The following is a 14,733-nucleotide window of genomic DNA, read 5'->3' on the forward strand; positions in this document are numbered from 1 at the left end:
AGTTCGCTTCTTCCCATATATCTGTACGCTCCTCTCGCTCCCGTCGTCTTCTGCACGGATCATTTGCCAACTAACAACGTTTATGAATTCTTTTATTTTGATGTAATAACGAGGTATATCTTGAAAAATGGATTAAGTGAATTTAAAAGAAGTTATATAAAGTGAAAAATTAGAAAAAATAATTCATTTATTATTTATAATGAATTTACCGAGGAGATGATCTGTACCCTCATTTCTTAGCTGCAGCTTGTTACCTGCGGCGGGAAAAATTTCGGTCTGGTGATTTTTCCCTACAAAATGAATCGCGTGGAAGACCCAAAACGCCTGTGAAAAATGATGCTCTGAAAGCATTGGTGGAAACGAATCCAACTGTATCTATAAGGGAACTTGCTACCAGAATGAAAGTTGACCATACAACGATATTGCGACACCTTTCTGAAATTAGCAAGGTGAAAAAAATGGATAAATGGGTATCGCACGAACTAACCGAGCGAAATAAGCTGGATCGATTGAACGTATGCTCATCATTACTAACCCGATTTCATCGAGAGTCATTTTTCGATCGGATTATTACTTGTGATGAAAAATGGGTTCTTTACGACAATAAGAAAAGGTGTGCTCAGTGGCTTGATAAGAAGGGAGTATGAGGCTTGTGCTCATACTCCAAGGCCATCACTTCATCCACGGAAAATTTTAATACACACCTCTAACATTGTGTCTCAGTATTATTTTCTTATTAAGACCCGTTTCTACCAACATAGTTTAATTTTAATTTCAGTTTAACTAACTTTTCATTTTTTTCCAATTCTAAGAATTAGAAAAAGATAAAGAATAGGTTGAACTGCGAATAAAGTTAATCTATTAATAGAAACGGTCCCAAGGCTCTTTTTCGCCAACCCCCCCCCCCCCGATTAAATTAACCAACGATTATAAGGTTGCTAACGTGAAAACTATAAACAGCTATTATACGCAGTCTTTTTTGTCTCACTAATTGACACTAGCTAACTAGAGCGTCAATTGATAAAAGTGAAGGAACAGATTTTCGATGGTGCTCGGGGCCAAAAACCCACTGCCTCCGCAGCAAATTACTCGAATATCTTCAGGGGTATGCAGTATGGGAAATATATATTTAAAATACGTATTTAAATTTTTGCATTTTATATTTAAATATTATATAATTTTTTTAGTATTTTGTATTAAATATTTAAATACAATTTTTTCAGTATTTTGTTTTTACAATTTTTTGAATATTTTAGATTGTGTATTTAAATACAACTTTTTGATTTTGTATTTTGTATTTAAATATAATTTTGTCCACATCTGTGCATAGAAATGGCTGATGTTATTTTTAGATTCAACTGAATTGAAAAATTGTATTTATTTTTATTACGATTTTGAATTAAACGGTATTCACGATACACAAAAAATGCTAATATTATTTATAAATTAAAAGACAGAGACGCATGCAATTTCTATAAATGAATAAAAATACATTCAGGATTGAAAAGCATTTAAACATTCGTGATTCCGTATTTCTGAAAATCTGAATCTATTTCAATCCATTCTCGTTTACAGAGATGTACGCGTGAATAGCTGGTGTTGGTCTCCTAGAGATTTACATCTTTGTTTTTTTTACATATTTGTATCTTTTAGAAATTTACATTTATTTTCTCTAAATCTTTATTCCCTTCTTGATAGATATTTCATAATGTGTTAATTTTATCCACAATACGATCCAAAAGTATAACTTTTAAGTAAAGAGTTACATTCTATAAATATTTATATTCTGATTGTTTTTATCATATTGTAGCTTAAAACTCAATCATTAGATTGTTTGGGCCATGGAAAGAGATCGATATCATTAAATTTAAAATCTGAAGAGGGCATTAATATTTTCAAAAAATTAAGTGGCCGAAGCGACGTTATCATTGATACATACAGGAGAGGTACGTATACGGAGTGTTTCATTGATATACTATTTCGAGAAGACGGAATTAAAAAAAGTTTCAAATAAAAGTTATGTGACTTCGAGGGGGACATAAGATGGTATCATGCACGTAAAAAAAAGACAATAATATCAGTTGCTGTTTACTAAAAGTTGACTATTGAAGATAAAATACGTACATTTACTGCCGACATCCAATTGTATTAGTTAAAATTGAAAGCGTACTTAATACGAAATGTACTTAGCTAAGTAAGTGACAGCTATTTTCTACTATTTTAGCCATGAAACCGAGCATTCCATTCGCAATTATTTCTGGAATGCTGGCGGTTGCCTGCGTTACCTGCGCATATCGTTTTGGCGATATTGTGTGGCGTGTGCTCATTGCATTTACCGCAGTCTATTTTCGATTTCGATTTATTCTCTAGTATGATCAATTGTAACACGTATTATATTACAATTATATTATTAATTGTAATACAAAATTACAATTAACAAGTACGTTACATGCAATTTTAGTTTACTAAGTTTGTATCAAAAGTTTATTTTTTATGTATTATGGATCCTTTAATACAAGTTAATACATGTGTACAAGCAAACGTGATTTGGTACTATTATATAATTTTTTGTCATTATTCAGATGTCTCTGTTTTATAACAAGACGTAGCATAAATGAGATATACTGATATAAATATGATAATTTGTTACATGTCTTTATTATATATTTAGCACATAACATAATTATATAAATTAAATATAATTAAATTACATCTACGTACCATTCTATGAATGAGACATAACAAATACAAAATACATTTACAGCACAAAGCTATAATGGAAAAAGATGTAAATTACATGTTTTGGTTATATCTGCAGAAATGTATATTGTAACTCTATAACAGTTATACGTATCACTAAAATTATGAAATTATATATTTTCTATAAAATTACATCACTACGATGTAACTTAATTTCATAAATTACATAAATTTCATAATTTCATAAATTTACGTCACTTTTTACGTAATGATTACATTTGTTTAAAGAATTGAGAGAAATGAGAATTTGTTATATAAACAAATCTAGGAACAATAAATGTGATAAAATAAAGGAAACAATCAATCAATAAGTATTATTACAAATTATTTTTGATTATTTGTCAATAAAAAAATAATCAAAATAATCAATATAATTTAGTAAATAAAGTCTATTTAAAATATATATTAGGTTCTATACAGTTTGCTTTATGCTATCAGTTAAATATTTTTATGCAGTTGGATAATAATATATTCAATTGTCATGTCGAAATTTATAAATATAAAAATATAAAAGATAAGTATTTAACATAATTAGATTATTATCATTTCTTAACTAACAATAATGAATAAATATCAGCTATTATATATATTATTTAGTTTCCATGTAATCTTCTCAAATATTAATAATATTAAACTATCAGCAGAGGCATGAAATTATTAATATAGGAATGATATAAACAATAAGGGGTATAAGTAACGTTGGCAATGACTCGATTACAAGCGTGCGATTAGCTTAGCGTAAATGTCATTAAGTTACCGTTTTAAGAATCATAGGTTCAAATCTTGGCGATGAGATGCATTTTTCAATAATTAATTATAGTTAATAAGACAAAAATATAGGTATGCGAAACAGTAAATAATACATTGAGACTAGAAAAATAAAAGTAAATAACAACAAAAAAATTACTTTTTTGTTAAGATAAAACGGTAATCTTTTTATTACATAAAAAAATAGTTTTTATTTAAGAAAATTTATTGTTATGTATTAAAAATATATTTCTTTCATTAAAAAAAAGTCGCAAAACTATTATAAACTATTTTTTAAATTCTAATAGCAAGAAATAACTAAAAAACTTTAACTTCTTCAAATCAAAGAAATCGGGTCAATGTCTATAAGTAACAAATAAATAACAATTTCACCCATTTATGATGTCACAGTGACAAATTTTGCATTGCATAAATGTTACGTATGCATTTCATTTGAATACATGATTGTTATGTATCAATCCTGTCGTCATTTAAATCATATCACTATTATGTAACTACTATAGATAAAATGGGACGACAAATTTGAGAACATTCTCCATTAATTCACGTAACTTTTAACTTAACTGTTACGAGTCAAAAAATTAAAATTATGTATGAGTTACATGTTTGAGGTATATTTGTGTTTGCTGGGTTATTATAATACGTAACATAAGTTATGTTTTGTTATAATTTTTTTACTTTTTATCTAGCTCTGACACATGTTTAATTTAACGAAACGAAATGAATAAAGATTGGATTGGACTGCTTATATGTGTACAAAATCCCTCTTGTCTTTGTCTCGTTAAATAAGCACGCTTCTAAAAGTGGATAGTATTTGAAATACATGTATTTAAAATACATATTTATATTTTTGTATTTTGTATTTTGTATTTAAATACTTCCTGAGAGTATTTTGTATTTTGTATTTCAATACTTTTTTTAGTATTTTTTATTTTAAATTTGTAAGTACTAAATATATTTAAATTATATAAAAATTTTTGATGAAAGTTAGAATCGCATCATTGTTGACTCAATCTAAAGTGCATTCCATTTCACGCATGATATGCATAATGCATCATTATTTATCTTTGTTCACTTTGTACACACCTCTAGTATTATGACTCAGCATTATTTTTTTATTAAGACTCGTTTTTACCAATATAGTTCAATTTTAATCTCGGTTTAATTAACTCTTCATCTTTTTCCAATTCTGAGAAGTAGAAAAAAATAAAGAGTAAGTTAAACTGAGTAAAGTTAATCTGCATTAGTAGAAACGGTATCCCAAGGCTCTTTTTCGGCAATCTCGGTTAAATTAACCGACGATTATGAGGTTGCCACCGTGAAAACTATAAACAGCTAATTATACACGATCATTTTTATTTGATGCCGCGCTCAGCTAGCCGAGCGTCAATTGGCAATAGTGGAGAGGCGGATTCTCAATGGCCCGGGACCAAAAGCCTATCACTGTCGCCGCAACGAGTTACTTGAGCATCTTCAGAAGTGGGCAGTGAAATACATGTATTCAAAATACATATTAGTAGGATATATATTCTAACTCACGGATACAGCAATCAGCAGATGGCTCTAGTGTCACGAGTGGGGAAGACGAAGTCATAGACGTTGAGTTCGAGGAAGGGAAAGCGCGTCACCGGGGGTCTGTGTTAGAGAGGTTTTGTTCCTTCTCTCTCTTTAACCTATTGTCCTCTCTCTCCTATCCATTGTAGGATGCAGTTCTCTCTCTTCCACTCGTTGCAGTCTTATACTTATTATTTGCTCTCTCTCTTCCTCCCGTTGCACTCTCTGCCATGTTATCTTCTCTTCTTGCACACAATTTTATTAAATACAATAGATATTACGATTTTTATATGGTATTACGATTTTTAATGATACGACTTAGAAACCAATTATGATATTTTTATGAATTTTTAATAATATAATCTAGTAACCAATTATAATTTTCAGTAATGTAGTACAAAAATGATCAAGCGCTTTCTTATCGACTAATTCAATACTTATTGAATCGTACTACTGAACAGCTATTATTAATTAATTCTTAGTTAAAATTAAAACTATTAGGTATTAATTTTAACTAAAGGCTAAACTATAGAGAAAGGGGGAAAGAAATCAATATATATTTAAAAAATTTCATGTTTTATTTGAAATTTGATACATTTCTTTTTGGCGTTGCGATCGCCAGTTGTATATTTTAAATACATTTTGTAACAATAAATTTTTTAATAGCTACATATTTCACTGAATCCTCGGCGTATTCAGTGAGCCAATTGATTCATATCATAAGAATGCACTCTGGCGATATCAAACTTTTTTTATCTAAGAGATCGGCGCCAACGACAATAAAGTTTGTCTGCTCCTATTCTCTTATCAAAAATAAATTTCGGGACAGTGTATTCAATGTGAAATTTTACTTATCTTTAGAAATATGTGAGCTTATTTTTCAGTGTAACTACTATCAAACCTTTGTTAAATTATACAATGATACATACCACAAGAATGCACTTTGACAATATCAAATCTTCTTTTTTTTTATCTTTGGGGATCGATAATAAAGTTTCTGTTTTCTCTTTTCAAAATATTTTTTCGACCTATCTTTACGACTGCGATAAAACTCCTTCGGAAACACGTTTAAACTTGTTCAAACATGTGCAGCAAACCAAATGATGTATCTTTTCATATTAGAAAAGATTTTCTTCTCTAGGAACTCATTTTGTTAGCAATCGTTCAAAACAAACAGTTCAAAGTAACAATATGGAACAAACGGAGCGTGATCTCATAGTGCAAGTCGCTCAATTGAATACGCGAGAAGAGTTTCTTATATGGGAATTGCCTTGCGATAATTTCATCGAATCGCTGGAGGAATAGAGTCGCGCTAAACATCCGCGATTGTCGATTGGTGTTAAACACGTCACTGATCATTCATATCGCGAGACTTGAAAATTTGATACTGTGCGCGAACGTTTTGTGCAAGTGGGTGCTGAATATAGCGCGGAATTCGATGACGCGAGATTGATACGGCGTTCGAAAACTGTATATTGACCAGTGCCGTGATAAACTCTGGACACATTGAGCCTTGAGTTTCTTAAAGACCCAAGAGAGATAGTGCTGGAACGTGTGCGAAGTGTTATGCAGAGACATGATAATATTAAGATAAACACAGTGTTTAATGGTGAATTTGTATCGAGTGATAAACGTGCGAATAAAAGTGTGAGTACGAGAAACTATGACGTTCCGAAAAGCAACTCTTCCGTTCGCCCGATTTGCAAGAATGGCACGCGTCGCATGTGGTCAATATCCTATCCTGACATCGCTGGAGGAATTCCAGGAACGCGATAGCGGGTGGACGCTATCCCGTATCCTGAATTTAACTGTAAACGTAAACAAGTACAATCCATTGCACGCAGGATGTCGCATCGAATTCGCGCGAGAAATTAAAATGAAGAGTGCGATGATCAACATCCATGGAGAATGTATGTTTTGCCTGGTCAGCGATTGTCTCTCTACATCCAGTTAGAAGTAACACAGGACAGCTTCGTATCCTCATTATACAACGGTATTAAATCTAAAAACAGATATTGTGTTCCCAATGACGCTGAATCAAATAAGAAAATTCGAAAATCAGAATAACATCTCAATCAACGTATATTACATCGAGGAGCAAAAAGAAAAGAAGAGGATTTTTCCGTTACGATTCATCGATATGAAGAGGAACAAGCACGTTCAATTTGCTGTACGTGCAGGATCCGCAATATGGTAACGCCGGATACTTTGCGTGGATAAAGGATCTGTCCCGTCTCGTGAGCTCACAAATCAATAAATATGGACACAAGAAATACTTTTGCGATAAATATATTAATATAATACGAGGGTAGGTTGAAAAGTAATGCCTCCACCTCAACAAAATCCTCTAGAATGGATAAAAAATTACCAAAAAATTACAGTAGATAGAAAAATCTTTATTTAAAAACATCCCATGATTATTTCTCGACATAGTCGCCATTGACATTAATACATTTATGTAACCGATGTATCCATTTGTCCATCCCGTCAACGAAAAATTGGGACTCTTTATTCCGACACCAAGCATTCACAAATTCTTGAACTTCGTTGTCCGAGTCGAAATGTCCCTTAAGGTCATCTTTTAGTAGTGGAAATTAGTCAAAATTTAGTAGTGGAAAGTAGTCAAAATTTCCTTGCACATGTCAAGTCTCTTCTTCTTCATTTCGTCTGTGAGCATCCTTGAGACCCATCTCGCGCAAATCTTTCGATACTCGAGCTCATTACTGATAATATGATTCACTCTTTCTTTAGAAATACCCACGATACGAGCAATTTTATGCTGCGTAATCCTTCGGTTTTCATGAATCAAGTCGTCAATCTTTTGGACATTGCCATCTGTCACCGCAGTTTTCGGACGACCAAACCTCGATAAATCAGAAATTTTAAGCGAACCACTATTAACTTTTTTCGCATTCACAACCCATCTTCGAACATTGCTAATATCAATCGTTTCGTCACCGTAAACATTTTTTAAACGAGCATGAATCTCTTTAGGTTCGCACCCTTCTGCGACGAGGAACTCGATAACTGCGCGTTGCTTTAACCTACCTCCATACTGCTTTTCGTTTCCATGATAATAAAATATGAACGCGTGCTCGTACCAACACGGAACTTGACATACTGATTCTAGACAGATGTCACAACGAGATGCAACGAACTATACCGATTTCCCCCACCTCCTTTTTTTTTAAAGCATGGGAGGCATTACTTTTCAACCTACCCTCGTATAATATATAGTATATAATATATAGTATATATTAATATAATATATAGTATTTATATAATATATTTAATAGAAAATTATGAAAATGTTTTTTTGTAACTTCTTTGTGACAATAAAAAAAATTATACTTTTTTTCAGATGCTTGCACTATTTGGATCTAGCGCAAAGCTGGATATACGTAGTAGATTGTGGAAAATTAAATGATTGTGCCATCAGGTTGTCGAGCGAGGATGACAAGTAGTTAAGTTTTAACAATCACTGCAGGAAGGAGCGCATCCCATTCGAGGTCTACGCCGACTTGGAATGCATCCTAGAGAAGATGAAGAGAGACCTGAATACGTCAACATATAGGTACCAACATCACAATGTGTTTAGCATCAGGAATTACGCGTGTTGTTCATATGACAACCTGCTATCGATATATCGTTTTCGTCGCGGTAACGATTGCGTCGCGTGATTGATCGAAGAAGATTAGAAGTTTAGCGCATAATATAAATACTATCCTGTCTGCTAATGTTTCTGGCAGATTTTACGAGATGATTAGCAAAAATTTAAGTGCTATGTGTGTGCGAAAAATCATTTGCGCCTGACGATACACGGGTACGCGATCATTGCCACTTGACCGGGCGATACAGAGGCTACAAAGATTCATATTGCATTCCTGTTTTTCATAATTTATCGGGCTACGACGCACATTTTATTATCAAGAATATAGCTATCGCATATAAAGACGTACAGAACTACTTTTCATAATTAAAGAAAAATACATTTCATTTACAAAATATGTCGATAGCATCAAAAATGATCAAAAGAAAACTTGTGTAAAAGTACGTTTTATAGATTCATTTAAATTTCTCAGTACCAAATTAAAAAAATTAGCGTCGTATCTCGATAAAAATAAATTGAAAATTACGCTGTCAGAATTTCTTAATTTCAACTTGGAAAATTTCGATCTATTTACGCGTAAAGATGTATTTCTGTACGAGTACGTTGACTGCGTCAAAAAATTGGAGGATACATGTTTACCTTCGTGCGAATCGTTTTATAGTTCGTTAACGGGCGACATTGTATCCGAAAGTGATTACGCGCACGCCGTGAACATATGACAGCGATTCTTTATTCAAACACTCGGTGACTTGTACTTAAAAACAGATGTATTGTTGTTGGTATATATTTGAGAATTTTCGGGATAGTTGCATCATCAGTTATAGACTCGATCCTACGTATTATTATATACTACCGGATTTTACGTGGGACGCGATGTTGAAACATACTCGTGTCAATTTCGAACTTCTTACCGACGTTGACATGGTTTTATTCATCGAACGTGGTATACGTGGCGGTCTGAGTCAATATTCCAACAGGTACGTGCAGGTCAACAACGAGTACATGCAGTCGTACGATCCATCGAAACCATTGACGTACCTGATGTACTATGACATCAACAACCTGTACGGCTGGACAATATGTCAACCATTGCCATACGCCGATTTTCTCTGGATCGACGACGTAGACAATTTTGCCGTTATGAATGTCGCGTTAGATTCCGGGTTACATTTTCGAGGTTGATTTGGAGTATCCGCAACATCTATGATGTGCACTTCAATCTATCATTTTGTTCAACGCGCGAGAAACCACGACAAGCGAGAGGAGAAGCTCCTCGCGACATTGATAAAAAGCCTAACATCATATATTATCGCACTCTGCAGCAATATACACGGTTTCCACATTACAAAGATCCATCGTATACTACAATTCGCCCAATTTCTATGGCTTCGCGAGTACTCAATACAAATTTTAGAACTTTAACAAAGTATGAGTTTGAAAAAAACTTATTTAAATTAATGAACAACGCGGTTTTCGGCAAGACCATAGAGAATGTGCGTAATTACATCGATGTAAAATTGTTAACAAAATGGGAAGGCAGATATAATGTGGAGGCAATGATCGCGAAACCAAACTTTCATAGAAGCGTTTTTTCCGAGAATCTGGTCGCGGAAACTCGAGGTGAAGTTCGACAAACCGATATATGTGGGTATGTGCATCCTCGATATATCTAAAACGTGTTTGTACAAATTTCACCACGAATATAATATGTTACCATTTTTTCACGAAAAATATAAAATTATGTATACCAACACGCTGCCATGAGGACATTATAAAATATTATTATAAAAAAATTCATTTCTTTTACATATATACGTATGTACATATGTATGTATGTATATGTGTATGTACGTGTGTATGTATGCATCTGTAAATATGTATAATGTGTATAACATGTATAATGTGTTAATATTTAATATATATTTACATAGAGAAAAAAAATAATTATACAATTTGTAATAAATTTTATTTTTATAACACACTATCCTTGTGTATCCAAGAGTCGCGCGAATTATCAAATTCTAGTTATTTCACGTAAATGTTATCTCCTTTTTTACGCAACATCTTTTCAACTAGATATACAGGGTGATTCATGAATATATTATCCTTGAAATGTCATATTGCTGACAATCAATTATACAACATAACATGAAATATTCTGATATTGATTTTTTGATATTGATCGATTCGATGTCGATTTGATGCTTTGGACGTCGAACGATATCGAACCGATATCGATTCGATTCTGACTGAGACGTCCGTGTTTTGACAGCTAGTACAAACATAACCAATAAAATCGATCAACTGCTTGCTATCGTTGAACGCGTCGTGTGTTAGTAAACAATCGTGTGCTTTTTTCTTTGAGTGATATTCAGTCGACGAATAATTAATCGGTAGTGATTTATAATAATATGACATTTCAAGGATAATATATTCATTTGAATCACCCTGTATGTCAGGATTAGCGACGCGATGCAACTCGTACTCGTAGAATCCTCCAGCGGCAGGTTTCCCATGGTAATCTTCTAGTACGTCACAGGATTAGTTTTCTATACTTTGATGATTTTAAATATTTCCTTGGTCCAATTTGGCGTGTAACTTTCTTAAAGATCGTTTTGAATTTGCTCATACGTATTGAATTATCCACTTTGAATCATACGAATACAATAGCCTTTACGCTACTGTACGCCGTACTTAAGAGTTTGTCAGCAATCGTGAGAGTTACATCTATGAGCCGCATATCGATAGTTCGATACTTTCGTGCATTGTACACGAGACGTGGAAGCAAATCGATCCATTTATAATTTCCATTGTGTGTAAATTGTTTCCACATATCGTTTTTCTTTGTACGATTGAACCATTCAACGACAGATGCCTTCATTATGGAATATGTTGAATAATGATTTATGTTATATTTTTTCAAGAATTTTTACACGTTTGCGTTGTAAAATTCTTTTTCCATATCTGCAAATTTTTCGGACATCTTCCATCATCTCTAATTATCTTTGCGATCGCTATAGCTATCTCATTTCTCTTGGTTTTCAGCAGTACGGCCCATATGTGCTTATTCAACACATCGATAACGGTGAGAATGTAGTGTTACCCTGTGTAAGGGCGCATCTCGACCATGTCAGCCTGCCACAGGTCATCGTATCCGTAAACTATGACACGTCTGCGTGGAAAATTTTTTCCGTAGTGTGCAGTCACCACTTTTCTTTAGACATGTTACGTTATGTTATGATTATTGCTATAATGAATAAAGTGTCAAAGTTACGAAAACGTTGTTCATCGGCATTTCGATGTCAACTAAAATGACTATGTATCTCGTTTCAATTTATATTAAACCAGCTTCACGAAGCTCCTCGATAATAGACAATATTTCGTTATCGTGGACGTTGTGACCTGCCTAACGCGAGGCCTCAAGCAATCGGAGATGATCCACTAGCTCGTTAGGATCGTCTCAACGAACATAATCGATTGTATTGTCATTTAGAGTCATGGTACGTGGTTTTACACCTTTTCCGATTCTTTTACCTGACTTGTTGTTTAGATTCTTGGCGCGTGGTATATTCAAACCATTTCAACCGGTATCTTGCCTGATACAAGGATGCTATTATATTTTTATATTTGTATACTTTACCCAATATTTGATTATCCGCATTATAATTGCGACTATGAGCATTCATTGCCAACAGTATACTTTTGTACGCTAGTTTATCATCCTCTGTGGAAATAGTGTCATCGATTCTTTAGAAAAGTAATTCATAGAAACCATGTGTACTTTTGTACTTTACTTCATTTACGATTACAAAATCATTCGTCACATCGAACTATTTATCACCGAGCATCGTGCCGTTTTCGCTGAGGTATGTGGCATAAATCGATTTCCTTTTTTCTGTCACTACCGAAGAGCATGTTTACGTATTTGTCCAAGTGCTCCCAATTGATTATGCAATTCCTCACGAACTTGCGTTTGCAAAGATTGTTTAACGTTTCAAATGGTTCAATGGGCGTTTCATAAACGTCTTGGATTGAGGAAATGTGCGAACGTTCATATGATAATTCGCGTGGCTCAAGCGACACATAATTGGAATTCGACGTAACGTTCGATTCTTTTGTATGTTGCTTTTTAGACGACAGTGTTAATTGAAGCCATGAATTATCCATCCAAAAATTATCACCATTAGCTTCATCGTTATGAATATTTTCGTTATCTTCAGGTTTTCTTTTCTTAATATTTTTATTCTTTAACATTAACTTCTTTCTTAATTGGTTGAGATTCATCATTAGCGGTGTTTTCGACAATCTGTTTTAAAAGTTCGATGATAGGTTTAAGTGTTTCTCCAATATCTTTATCTATTTTGCCAGTTTTTAAGCGCTTTTTACGAAATCAAGTCATTCGTTTTCGCAATTTGTTTCACTATCCTCTCGCGGTCCTTGAGTTCTTTGCTGTTATCCATGTTACGCTCGAAAGGAAATGTTGACAACGACTAACCACGTTAAAGTATCGCATACTCATTAAATCCTTTTCTGTACCATCCACTCGTAAGCGCACTATCTTTATTTATTACTACGAATCCATACTTTTGTTGCCAATAGCAACGACACAATTCGCAGAAATTCTCGTAAGACATGTCGGTGTTTACATGGCCATTGTATACATGTTTCAGATTGGTACCGTCCCGTTTGAACAAGATCAACATATTTGCATTGTCTCGTATAAGATCGGTATCTTTGCGTACGTCTGATATAGATAGAAGCAGTCGATGTCCGCGTCGGCAAAGTACTCTCTGATCGCGTCTTGTTTGTCGCATGCACGTCATCGAAGACAAAAATGAAATTTAGAAGCGCCTCGTTCAGTGGTACTACATCGTTATTATTGGAGAATGTAAAATAACCAATTTCTTCAATCGGTGCTAATAAATTCTCCAAGTATCGGTATTTTGACTGTTGTAACGAGTACACGTACACATTCTCAAAACGTGTGTTATGTGAACTTTCCAGCAACACATTTGTTTTGCCGCAGTTCAATGGATCGCAGATGATTCCATGTATAGAAATTGGCATGGAATGTTTTCATGCTTGCGTATTTCTTTTTCATTTTGCACTTTATTGTTGACATTAGTCACTTTGATCGTCACTTTGATTGTCGCTCGAATTTCATACCTTCTCCCTTCACGACACTGATAGTATTGTGTGCGAGAGAACACCGCGCGGAAAAATTCGAGTGAGAGTTCGGTGCACGGCTGGTATGATGCACGACAGTAAAATCAACTCAGTTTCTTTGTAATTTAACAAAAGAATTTCTTTAATGTATTCAGTTACAAAGTCAAAAGATATAATTAATTAAAGATTAGATTAACAGAATATTAAATGCGGTCACCTTTTCCAAATTGAGTTTGGAATCGCGGTGATGGAAAATCTCGGCGATTTTTCTCGACGCTTCTCGAAAGTTTCGGTTTATAGCGATTTCACTAAACGGTTAGCACGGCGATTTTACGAAGCGAGATTATGACTCTAAGAACTCTAAGAACTTTTTGGAAGTAAGAAGGAGGACGGCGAGATCGAAGCATTTATTGCTTTCGGCCTGAGCTTTCCTTTTTGGGAAAAATCCAATAAAATTTTGCCACAATCGTAATTATTACGTGGCATTAGGTGTACAGAATTGATTGGCGCTTTGAATTCTTTTCTAGCGACGTTCAACGTAACAGTCATGCGCGGCAGAAAATCCGTACGTGGGATTGGTGACAGCGCATGACGTATTCGTTAGAGCGCGGCGCTCGCGTGCGCGAATTGAATCGTTCTAGAACTTTCGATTGTCCGTTGCCGGTAACGACAGCTTGTTTGCGTGTAACGAATTGTTTTTAAAAAGAACAAAGAACGACGAATTCGATGATTTTAATGAGGATTAAGATCATGCTTGAGATGAAATCACGAGCTCAATTTATGCATGCGTTCAATGACAATTAATGTCGGTCGACTGAAAGAATTCTTGCTTTTCTTCCGAATTACCGATCTCGAACATCCCGCCCGCCTCGTCA

General features: G+C 34.0%; 1 protein-coding gene across 1 annotated transcript in view; it reads left to right on the top strand.

Annotated features, from left to right (window-relative positions):
* Positions 1-205: 205 nt before the first annotated feature.
* Positions 206-14,733, top strand: part of Amacr (Alpha-methylacyl-CoA racemase) — a 37,963-nt gene continuing 23,435 nt past the window's right edge. Inside the window, exons 1-2 of the mRNA XM_087404659.1 lie at positions 206-449; positions 1,811-1,946. Coding sequence (XP_087260785.1) covers positions 399-449; positions 1,811-1,946 — 187 coding nt within the window. The 5' untranslated portion in view covers positions 206-398. The remainder of the gene's footprint in view (positions 450-1,810; positions 1,947-14,733) is intronic.

This window comes from Acromyrmex echinatior, chromosome 3 (genome assembly GCF_024713525.1).
Source record: "Acromyrmex echinatior isolate Ae372 chromosome 3, ASM2471352v2, whole genome shotgun sequence".
Lineage (NCBI taxonomy): Eukaryota > Metazoa > Arthropoda > Insecta > Hymenoptera > Formicidae > Acromyrmex > Acromyrmex echinatior.